The sequence below is a fragment of the Lupinus angustifolius genome, unplaced genomic scaffold (assembly GCF_001865875.1).
Source record: "Lupinus angustifolius cultivar Tanjil unplaced genomic scaffold, LupAngTanjil_v1.0 Scaffold_337, whole genome shotgun sequence".
Lineage (NCBI taxonomy): Eukaryota > Viridiplantae > Streptophyta > Magnoliopsida > Fabales > Fabaceae > Lupinus > Lupinus angustifolius.
This window is the reverse complement of record NW_017727751.1, coordinates 214003-226364: the sequence shown is the minus strand read 5'-3', so window position 1 is coordinate 226364 and position 12362 is coordinate 214003. Positions and strand designations below refer to the sequence as shown.

At 32.4% G+C, this 12362-nt stretch overlaps 1 protein-coding gene across 4 annotated transcripts; it reads right to left on the bottom strand.

The window, feature by feature from the left end:
- Positions 1–722: 722 nt before the first annotated feature.
- LOC109341058 (oxysterol-binding protein-related protein 2A-like) lies at positions 723–11686 on the bottom strand. Of its 4 annotated transcripts, none has more exons than XM_019578854.1 (11): positions 11081–11683; positions 8432–8794; positions 6782–6878; positions 5397–5839; positions 4782–4937; positions 4184–4351; positions 3952–4092; positions 2962–3189; positions 2737–2850; positions 1621–1811; positions 723–1195 (listed from the first exon to the last, which is right to left on the bottom strand). In XM_019578854.1, the coding sequence occupies exons 1-10, from the start codon at positions 11492–11494 to the stop codon at positions 1632–1634; spliced, it is 2304 nt and encodes a 767-aa protein (XP_019434399.1). In that variant the 5' UTR covers positions 11495–11683; the 3' UTR covers positions 723–1195; positions 1621–1631. The 4 variants fall into 4 exon arrangements, with proteins under 4 accessions (XP_019434399.1, XP_019434400.1, XP_019434402.1 ...); XM_019578855.1 differs by having other exon boundaries at positions 8432–8791; XM_019578857.1 differs by lacking the exon at positions 11081–11683 and adding an exon at positions 9202–9249 and having other exon boundaries at positions 8432–8791.
- Positions 11687–12362: the final 676 nt, after the last annotated feature.

Genomic DNA, 12362 nt, shown 5'->3' with positions numbered 1-12362 from the left:
TTGCATACCTAATGCCAAGTTCATGCATATACAAGATCCAACAAACTACATTCATAAGGATCATTCCTTATGTTAAGGAACCTATGCCCATAAGCTTCTCACATTAGTTTATGGAAATAAGCTAACATTAAAATGGAGAAACTAAACTATTTTATAATCTCTCCTACATACTTATGTAAATACTTATATGATAAAATAAACCCAAACGTTACAAGTGATATCTTCCTTCATTCACCATTTTTTTAAGCTACCAACACAATTTGTTTTTCCTAAAGAAGCATAATTATCTCTTCCTTACAACGTTCCTTTTTCTTACTACAAGGAGTATTCCTGTGTTTTCTCTTTTTAAAATTTCTAATCTCATTTATTAATTCTCACTCTGATCAAAACTCCCTATCAATCTAATCTCATTCTATTTGCTTAATCAAGTCCTAATCAATTATAATAAAAGATGTATTAAACAAATAAGACAATAAATACCTCTAAATCATAAATACCTCTCAAGGAGGCAATATTGTTCAAGTGAATAAGACATAAATTAGAAAGCTCTTCCTAAAACAAGCCATGAACATTAGCTTAAGATGTCTATAATTATTTACTTATAGTAGTGTCCGTAATTGATTAACTTCAAATGATGCAGTGGTACACTTTAGATGTGATAACACATCTCATTTATTTCAAAGAAAATGCAAAAAAATATGAAACAAATTAATAGCCTTTCGGCAAAGTCAGTACCTATATATCAAGATAAAGAGAGAGCATCTTACATAAACTATAGCTAATACGCCAAATAATTACATACTATAAAAAATTATATATTTTTTAAATTATAGCAATCTAACGTACAACCCCTAATCTTAACAACTATTGCTAAGCTGAATTCCTTGCTCATCTAATTGAAATAACAGCCTAGGTATGAGATTCTCAGGTCAAGAAAATTACAACTTCACCAACCATTGGTGATTGAAGTCATTTACATAAATTCACAAAGCAACTTTCAGATACAATTTTCTTTAAGCTATATTTGCTACTTTTTCCCCTTGTTATTTTTTCTGATGTCACAACCATAGGGAAAACATGTCCAATCATATAACTGCAAAAAAGGTTACTCCCTCTTCCATGCAGTAAAACAGGTCGACATGCAAAAAGGTTCAAGAAAAACCCCCACAGGCTAATATGCATTCATTATCATTATCTGCAAAATATTAACATGTCATTGCCATAGGATCTCTTGTCTTAAAGAAATAACTCAAATAAGAGTGAATAAATAATTTAATCTTTATAAATTTCCGGCATACCATTTTGAGTCCTGAAAAGGTAAAAAATTAAACTAGTTTTCAATGATAGAGAATATTAGTCAGAATAGTTCTTGTCATGAGTCATAAAATATAGTAAGAACTAATTTGATCCACGTTTTAATTTTTTGGGATTGGTCTGAGTTTTTTCAATTTTTCAGATATCAAAATTGACCGAAATAGGTCTTTACTCAAGAAATAATTATGCTAGAAGACCTAAAGGAAATGATTAAGAAGACCTAAAGAGGTTCCTTCATATCACATGTATAAGTTGGTTACATAATTGTATCTATCTAACATGTTTAGGAAGAAAAGTAAATGTTACCTTAACTATAATCAAGATGCATCTAAAATATCAACATTGCCTTCATCATATTCACCAAATATATTTGGGCATTCATTCCATCTCCCCTGAGCTCTTGCTTCCCAATATCCACCAATATATCTAAACGTTTCATTTTCATCTCCTTGGTGGAACCACCTTGGTTTCCAACCATTTTCTTGCATTTTCCTTGACTGCATGAAAAGCATAATGATCATCCAAATATACATAAAAGAAATTTAAAAAAAAAATGATTACCTATTTTAGGTGCAATGGGAAATAAAAAGTGCAGCAGTTGTTAATTATAATCTTTTATCATATACAAGTGTGAGAAAGTAAGTGACATAAAGGTCAAAAAGTTATACACAAATAAGGTTAAAAATGTAGAGACATAAAAACAAGCATGTAAAAATGTAGCTCTGATTGAAATCTTGAATCAAACTGTATAATTGATAATTAATATCAATGCTCACTTCAAATATCATACAAAAACTTTACTAGAAAAAGAACAAAGTATCACTTCTAGAGGGGAATAAATAAATGAACTACACACACATGCATGACAAGCTACATATACTTATCGTTGAGAAAACATTTAATATATGGACAAAACACAAATAAGATAGAACATGATGTTTTGTTTTGTTCTCTTATCATATTCAGGTGGCGCAGTGCACACAACTCCCACTTAGTGAAATCTGGGAAGGATAAATGTATGCAGCTTTACCCCCCACAAGCAAAGAGACTGACCTACTCTATTTGTAAAATCGAGCAAACTAATATTCTACCATATCCTGTTCCGAAATGTGTACAAATGCTAACCAAGGGTACATAAATCATCAAACAAGTGCCTTTAACATATGAGTGGGTGGCCCAATGTACAAGTCTCCCACTTAGTGGAGTCTGGAGAGGGTAGATGTGCATGGCCTTACCCCTGCAAACTAAGAGGCTATTTCTAGGATTTGAACCTATAACCTCATAATCACTAAGCAACAACCTTAGTGTTGCGCCAAACAAGAAACCCTTGTGCCTTCAACATAAGAGAGCTATAACAATAAATATTAAGAATGCATGCTTCTTTTACACACTACTCAAAAGGGGAGAAGCTTCCAAACATACCATTCTTTGCCTCTTTTCCAACCTTTGTTTCTCCATATTAGCCTTCTCATATTCCCCATTCTCTAGGTGCCTCTGATCTGGTCTCAACCTGGAATCTGTGGGTGGGAGCTTCTCCTTTAATCCGTGATCAAATACATGAGATCAGAAAAGGCTATAACAAAAAATTAGATATGCACAAGAGAAAGGAAAATGCATATCAAAGAATGACTTAATGCTTCATTGTACCTTCAATCCTGGGGTAAGTTCATTCAGTGTGATGGCAAATGATGTCAAATTGTACCTAGTGAGATTAGTGGGTGGCTTAGTCCTTTTCCACAACAATGGTGCATCTGACAAAGTGAAATCTTTTGGCTTCACATTGACATCACCATTAACATAATACAAGCTATCATCCCACTTGCCAAATAATGTGGCAACTTTTTGTCCCATATTGTCTTCAACAAACCCTTGCACCTAATCAGACATAGGATACATGTTATGGAACAAGGCAAAGAGGACATAGAAATTTGAGATTTATTAAGTAAAAACTGGTGATATATATTTTGAAAGAAAATAAAGTGGTCTAGTTACAACTTACAAGACTCCCACCTAGTTATGCTATGAAGTATCGATACTGATACGAGTATTGAATACAATACCGATACGAGTATCGAATACGATACCAATATGAGTATTGAATATGATAAGTATCCGATACGTTGATATACATATTTTTAAAAATGTAGGATATGATATGTCTGCAATACGCAAATATGCACATAAAATTCTGAAAAATATAATAAACAAATTTTTTTTATGGAATTCCAAATAAATAACATTTATTAGAAATCATTAAATACAAAATAAAAATTGTATTGTCTATCAGAGCATCAGTATCGGATACGTGAAGGATCCTAAACTTATAGTAGTTATGATAGAGAAATACCCTAATAAGATGTCCCAAGCTGGAGTCACCATTAGTGAGTCAAGGAGTCATTAATAGAAGAATCTATCGCAATATTAGTTTATTAGTTAAAGTTTAAAGACTAATTAGAGAATTTTAAAGTTCATGGTGGTTGATATACAAAAAGATAAAGAGATTGCATTCACTTTTTCAAAAATTAATAATAATAGAATTATAGGAATAAACTAAAGCACCGAAAATATAATAGATCACAAGGCTTCGACAAGTATAAAGCAACAATTAGTTAGTGATTACAAGTAGAAATCCCTCACCTGGTGAGGATTTCGGTCAAGAATGGATTGTTCTTTAAACTTGAGTCTGCATGAATGTTGGCGATTACCACGTATGTCCATGTTCCCATGATGATCACAATATATTTTGCCAAGGATAAGATTATATATTGTTGTTGTGACCTAATAGGAGAAAGAAACAACAGCTATTGTATAAGATGAGTTTACAATATAAATAGTCTATGCAAAATGAGTGATTTCAAGTTTTATAAACCTTGCTCCACTGGAATATTTCACCATCATCAAACTCTAGGGTCAGAACTCCAACTGGTTCAAGCTGAATTGACCTCCCCCAAAACTTTGAACGGATGTTGCTGTCAGCCCAAAACTTCCATCCTCTACCTTCACAGTGGCAGGCAACTACTGTTGGATGGTGACTGACCTGTTTCATACATAATCGTGAGAAATTTGAGAAATTATTATTTCTTTTCCCGAGGTTTGACTTGCACGAGGCTTCCAACTACTGGAGTTAGGAGAAGATAAATATACGGAGTCTTGCCCTCACAAGTGAAAAGGTTGTCATTAGGAAAGTGACACAAAATGTGCGACGGGTAATGTTTCCCGATTGCGCAAACATGCCCATGGAGTTCTAGTTGTCTAATTTTTCATCATATAATGTAGAACAAAATAATTTGTTGGAACTTTCATTATGATTTACAACGAGAAGGTTGAGTTATAGATCCAAACTAAAACAAAACCACAAGCCATTTATGATAGCACTTCTTTGACTATGTTAGATACCAATGATGCATAACAGCCTATATATCTAGCTAAATCTCTGCATTGTTAAATAATAAGGCTTAGATACTAACCTTCTCAGAAAAGAATCTAAGTCCTTTGTCAGGATAATCAGCTTCATAAGTTTCCCCTAACAAAGGGTTAAAGGGTTTACAATGTCGACCTTCAGATGATGCATATCCAGAAACTGCAAAGGCTGCAACGTTCAGAGCTCGAAGGAGACTGTTTCCCTGAAAATGAAACTCAGGGTTAAAGCTTCATGTTTTTTTGTACTAACAAGGGTATCCCTCATCCTATAGATAAGGAACTAATCCATTCCAAGGTGTGTGGTTGTCCCTCCCAACAAGTGTCGCTCCTAGAAATCGAATCATTGATCTTTTGATCATCCTAGAAATCTAGTGGGACCTTACACTATTAGACCAACGCCTTATTGGATAAAGCTTCACACGTTTAATAGCATTACATAATGTCATATCTAACTTATATTAAATTTTACAAAAAATGTAGTCCTAGCTAAAAAAATATTTCTAGATGTTGCAAAATGATTAGTACAGGGACCCCTCACAAAATTCCTTGATGCTTATTAATTGAACTAAGAAAATACCACAAAAGACCACTATGTAGACATCATATGCCAACACTTTGAAATTTAGATTGCTTACACTACAAGAACAACATGTATAACTTACTGATTTTCCATACTCATAAGCTCGATCGAGAAGATAAGAGTACTCTAAGTCCTCAAAACATTTCTGGAGGGATGATATTGGCTCATTAAAGTATACAGGAAGACAAACTCGAGTGAGATCTTTGCCTACATTGTCTTTGATCATCGACCAAAGACTAACACCTTTCTCTTTTTCTACAGGATCCGGAAGCTTTCTTCGCCTTGTTATCAAAGGATATTGATAATTATCGATCGCCTTTTCAACATGAATGTTCTCCATATTAGTGCATTGTGTGTTAGCTTCGCCGGATTTGTTCACCTGATCCAGAGCTCCTATTGAACTACATCCAAAACCAGAATCAGTAAAATCTTCTCTAGTATCATAATATGAATGTTCATCTTCATCTGATACTTCCTCTAGTTCATGTTTATCGATATCATCGGATGATTCAGTTGTACTGCATTCTGAAAACCAAAAGTGTACGTGAGAACTAACACCGCATATTGAAAGGATAAGATCACATATAAGAAAGGTTGCGAACAGATTCAATATAAACAATTTTATCCAAATATAGGTTCACAGTTATCAGAAGACAAAATGGCATTTCAAACATATATGTAGTAATTATTAGTACATGTGATTATTGCTTAATACAGTATCCACAGAGGAGACACATGTTTTATAGGAATATTTTTTTCATGTTCAAATTAATGAAAAATTCAGTAAATAAATTCAAAGGTATGAGCAGAAGCAACCAAGTATAGAGAAATGAACCACAGAACCAGGATCTAGCAACAATATTCATTTAACCAAAACATACACTGCATAAGCATACAAATTTAACCAGGTAGACTTCAGGAAAAATAATTTCAGATTAATAAGACCCTAAGGGTCCATTGCGAGTTGAGTTTTTGAAGGAACGGAAGGGAAAGAGAAGGCTTCAGAGTCATCTCACAAGTGTATTTTATGGCTCCCAAACCTTCTCTTTTCCATCTTTCCCCTCCAATATCCAACCCACAAACAGACCTTAAAAGACTAATGGAAATAATGAAAGATCAAATGCTGTAGAGGTCAAAGACAAGCACTACATGGAGATGCCCGTAAAATACTACTCATAACAGGTGGTGGACTTGAAATAAAATAGCGTAGATAAGATAGAAAAATACATGTTCATATTGTAACAACATCAGTTTATTTTCCAAACAATTCAAGAAGAGTTGAAACGATATGATCTCAGCGTATTCTTTGTGTTCTTATAAAGACAGAACTATAGGCCCTGATGATAACTATCAACACATAAAGATTCTAAATATGACCATACATTTATTACATCAAATAAGGATAAGAGCAGTCACAGCATAAATATAAATTATAATGAGAGGCACAGGTGACAAATATTGTGGTACCACTAAATTTTCCACGTCCTAGCCTTGATAATACATTCTTGGTTAATTGGTATTCACTGTCATGTATGGCAGATGCCTCAGCTTCAATATTAGCTGCCTGTTTATGACAAACAACAAAAGATTATTACTTAAGCAAGTCACATGAAAAGATTTCACATCTAGAAACTAAAAAAATGCAGAAAGAAGAACAGTGATTATTAGAAAGACTTGCGTGGAAATGTATATGTGCAGAGATAACCAATAAAATCTTGGCAACCAAAAAACATAAATGTATTTGTCTTCAAATATGATGTGTTGGATACATCTTCACATAAGTTTTTATCTGGTGATTAGATAGTTGAACCGGAACATATATAAAACAAGGAAAATGAATGAGGATAGAAAAATGGGAAATGATATTCAATTATGAGAACAATGAATTGTAATGTTTCTTTTGAGTGGGGGATACCATAGTACAAAGTCACCAGTGACATGACTCTTTAGGTGACAGTATAGAGAAACAAACATATCAGCCAAAATACATGACCAAATGAACCAAACATTGTCATGTGATCTAACAAATTCAAATTCCACCTACTTCTTGTTTCTCACAAAAAACAATACCACTTTAGTTTGATTTGCACCAATACAAGTTAGTAGCTTATCTTGTCATATGATGCTAGAGCCACCTATATCTTAGGCAAGTATATTTCCAAATATGTTTTTATAAACTCAGGCACAACAATTATGTAATAATGTAGTGAGCTAATATATACAGTAAATATACACAATTAAGTTCAAAAAAGTGAAAGCTGAAGCATTAGAAAAAATGTCTCAGCACTTTAAAGAAAAAAGAATTATACAAAGCAGATTTGAGAACAAGCTTTAAAATACTAGTCATGCAAGCAATTTCAGTTAATATTATCCAATGGTAAAGCATACAAGTAATAAAATTACCTCCAAGTTACCCAAGTTAATTATTAATCAACCCAAGTTACCTTAGAAAGTAAGTCACTTGGACTAACAATATTGTTGTATAAATCATGATTTAGAGAACCTACATGTCTAACTTATTCTACCAAATTTGAAATGGAGTTGTTGTATGAGGACAGACACTGAAGTAAACTAATAAGCAATGACAAAACTACTATTACTCCAAATTATAGTTTATTTTTAAATTTGATCTATATTGTTTTCTAGTTAGTTTTCTGGGTTCAAACATATTTCTTAATTGTAAAATAATAGACAATATTTATAAACATTTTCATCCTGTACTCAATAATAACTCCAAAACTGTGAATTTTGGTTAATAATTGAGAGAGCTGTGAGAAAAAACCTAAAGTTACAAGACCAAATAAAAACCATATAATAACTTAGTGCATAGTTACATAGTTGATGGATCACCCATTTATCCTATGTACCGCTTATTGAATGCGATGTACCATATCACGTATTGGGTTCGTCATAAATGAAGTCTTGTGATAATAATGTAAAAAAGTGATAAACGCATATGAATTATGTATCAGAATCAGTATTGTGTACCATGTAACTATCACTAGGACTAATTTAATAATTTTGTTATAAGCAAAAGTATACTTATTTTTAAGATGAACCAAACAAAGAAATTGTCACTAGAAAACCACAAGTAAAGCACAAAAGTTATGAAACTACCTCCAACTGCCTTATTGTATCAAGCAAATTTGTTCGTTCTTGACATAAGATTTTAAGTTGCCCTTGTAAATCTGAGAACTCGGTGAGCATGATTTGCTCACACTCTTTTACAAGATTCTCATTGGTACCCTCTTCAAGCAAGTGTTTCTTGAGCCTCTCAGTTGACACAGATATATGATTTGGTGCAAGTGAGATATGATCACTGAGTGGTCTAAGTGGATACAAGCCACGAGTAGAAACCAAAGCTTGAATCCATTCTACACGGTCTTTCCTTGAATCAGTTCTTAGATGAAGAGTCTTTGTTGCTGTAAATATATAGAACTTTCTATCATCTGATTTGCTCTCTCTAAATGATGAGATCTGCAATAGAATATTTACATGAGAAAATTTCAATTTTAGGTAAAGAAGAAGAAGATCATTGTAACCAAATATTTTTTAGTTCAATGGTTTTGCAACAACAGTTTGAAGTTTTTTATTCTATGTGTGTATAATTCATCATTCATATAATAAACTTTTAAATAAAAGTCAAATATATGAAGGGTAGATAATGTTAAAAAAAAATATGTACACCACCTTCTGATTATTCTATGTAAAGGAAAAAGAGAAACAACATAATATCATGATTTTTAGTTATAATAACAGGAAACAGTAAAATATTACACAAAGTTAAGAGTCGAAAAATTGAAACACTGCAGCAACTATCAATTACTGGAAAGAGTGATATATTCAGCATGTTGGTATGGGGAACACAAGTGGAGAAGAGAGCCCACCTTGAGAAAACAAAAGTGATAAACAGAAAACATGAAAATGAAATAACCTCAACAGTTATATCATGGTTTGAAGTACTATAGTATGATTCAAATTCAAGATAATGATGTGAAAAAGCAGAAAATTACTGTCTCCAACTATCTTTTGTTTTTCCTTTTTATCCAAGAGAAGATAAGATGAGTGGTTCTTGAATTTGACCTTAAACAGTAGTAGGAAGCACATTTTTAAATCACATAAAATAAAAATAGTGAACTACATGATACCCCACCACAATGGTGGCTACTGGCTACTGGCTAGTCCCCACGTACATATATTTCTGTTAACAAAGACAAAAGAAGACCTTCACATATGTTTTCACTTTTCTATTTTTTGATCCGAAAAAATAAAAATAAAATAAAAAATATATGTACTGACAATATATGAGTTTTATATATTATTACTACATCATTCACTATTTATGCTTAATCATAATACTCTTCAAATGTAATACTGATGGATGAAGTATTACTGTGTATAAATCTTTGTAATGCACATATATTAATCTTTTTGAATCATATATAATAATGAAAACCTATAACTGAAAGAACAAATATATTTTTTTATAAGGTTGCTTTGCTTTACAGTAACGTCGAGGCATTACAATTTACAGAGAAACACAAATCTTGAACCAACCCCACCACACACAATATTCTAATATAAAAAAAGAGATTATGCTCTTGAATCTAACGCCTTCAAGTTCTTGAAGTCCTCTACTGTCTACTGCCATTATGGAAGAAAATAAAAAAAATAAAAACAGTAAAAAAATAATAATTTCTCTCTCTGAACTGTGAAGGGCACGCAGGCAAATAAAACCAATGCAAGTTACTATAAAATGGCATGTGATAAGGTTGTAATTGCAGGAAAAAAATGGGATGCTAAGGAAAAAAAGTGAAGAAAGGTAAAAATAGTACGAGGAAGAAAGCAAAAAAACCCATTAATGCAAAAGGCTGAGCCTATGAAAATCCATTTCAACCAATGCTGATGAAGGAAGAGTACAGAGAGTGATGAGAGATGATGGATGATGTGACCTTAAGTTAATGCCATAGGCCTATAATTTGTAGGTTATTCCCTATACTCCTAACTCAGACACTTGTTGATGTGACCCACTCTACATTAACAAACAGTTTAAACTGTAAAACAATGAAAATGAAAAAAAAAATGGGTTTTTGAAAATCCAATCCTAATGATCTAATTTTGGATTTTCAATTTCTGTCATCAATATTTATTAGTTAAGATAGTCAAGCATTTAAAAGGATTAATTACTTACCTATCACAGTATACCCTTTGTAATACCTAGAATTACACACCAGTGGATAGTAGAAGGTAGAAACCACTGGGTTTTCACATTACTTCTCGGTCATCAAAGAGAAATTTAATCTTTTTATGTCTAACTTTTTTTTTTCTTTTCACTGGCAGCAGAAGAACAATCTAAATATGAATCATGTTAATGTTAATGAAATCAATGAGTGAAATCTTTGTAATTTTAAAAGAAATTTAAAAAGAAATAACAATTGCTGGTGAATTGTTTTTTAAATAAAAAATGTTGCCTATTAGGGAAAGATGCAGTAGCGCCAAAACGGTGAACACGACAGTGCCAGTGTGAACTAAAAGACCTGACCCACAACTATAACCGGTGATTTAGATTCACACTATCACCAATCAACTTAACTGTACTTTCGAACCGATTTCATTTTATCGTGTTCGATTTATTGGTTTCTCATAAGGAATGTCTTATAAAATTAAATATAATAATTAATATTCTCAATGTTTCCAGTTTTCACTATCAAATAATGCTTTGAGTTCAACAAATTAAATAAAAACAACTGACGTTCTGTTTTTTACCTTGAGATGAACAATGCCGGAAGATAACGGTGGTTTATGGTTTTTACGGCGATTGGTGGCGGCGGATGAGTCCAACCTGGCTAAGAGGTTGGCGGAGACTTCTCCGATGAGGCGAACATCGTCTAGGGGAGAGAACAGGTTAAGGTTTTCCGGCTTCCGGATCTTAGCGTAAGAGAGAACCCCATTGCGGAGGAGGAACCACCGGGATCTCCACCCCTTGCCATAATTAGTCCACTTGTAAAGAACTCCGGCCACCGTCACTTCCGATCCACCCGCCGCGAAACTCGCCGGAAGACTCCTTGTTCTTGACAGAGCCGCCGTGTCTGGCTCCGGCGAGTGGCTTCCGATCCCTGAACCCTCAAGGGAGATACAGCACAAAGGGTGCATTTCCTTTACTCGCATTTTCACACCCATTAAATAAAAATCTCTCTTTTTTTTAATTTTGTTTCAGTTCTTCATTGGAAGAGAATTAAGCTTCGTTGAAAATAGTGTGAGGTGAATGGTTTAGGGTTCTCAAGAAAGCGCTGAAACTGAGAGAGATTATAGATCGAAAGATGAGATAAATAAAAAGAGGAGAACAGAAAAGCGAGGACTGAGGAAGATGCATTGATTCAATTAAACTAAATATATAAAGATCAGTATATAAAATTAAAAACAAATTAAAAAATGTTGTATTGTTGAGAAAAGAGGTTGCACTTGTAAATTGTAATCATCTATGGTATACTGTTTGTTTAATCATAATTTTTATATTTATTTATTATCATATCTATACTATACTATATATATATATATATATAATATTATAAAATATGGTGTAAACTATGATAGTGTAACATTATTTAAATTCTACTATCAATTTATATTATCTTTCACTTTTCTTACTTACCGGTAACATTATTAATTTCTACAAAAAAAACTATATCATCTTACATAATTATCAAAACATTAATTATCTCTCTCACCTTAAATTGACATTATAATAAAAATAAAAATTTATAATCTAAAACACATCAAAAATTAAAAATACATTTTAATTCTTTAAAATAAAATATATAATAATTGAATATTTGGTATTTAATAACGTAAAGCAAGAGGTATGATGTATTTTTTGACACACTAGTTATAATATATGATATTGTTAAATAACAAAAACCAACCTAACATTTCCAAAATATTAAAGTTTACTTCTTTTCCTTTTCTATGAACTAAGCTTATACTCGTAAAAAAATCAAAAAATTTAATGAGTGAAGTTTGGGAAAAGACACATGTAGAACTATAAGCA

Bases quoted from the DNA above. Each gene is read 5' to 3' on its own strand.
- LOC109341058 (XM_019578854.1), bottom strand. From the start codon at position 11,494: ATGGGTGTGAAAATGCGAGTAAAGGAAATGCACCCTTTGTGCTGTATC. The intron at 5,840-6,781 runs GTACCACAATAT...TTTGGTTTTCAG, and splicing joins AGGACGTGGAAAATTTAGTG to AATGCAGTACAACTGAATCA. The intron at 1,812-2,736 runs GTATGTTTGGAA...CTTTTCATGCAG, and splicing joins TGGAAAAGAGGCAAAGAATG to TCAAGGAAAATGCAAGAAAA.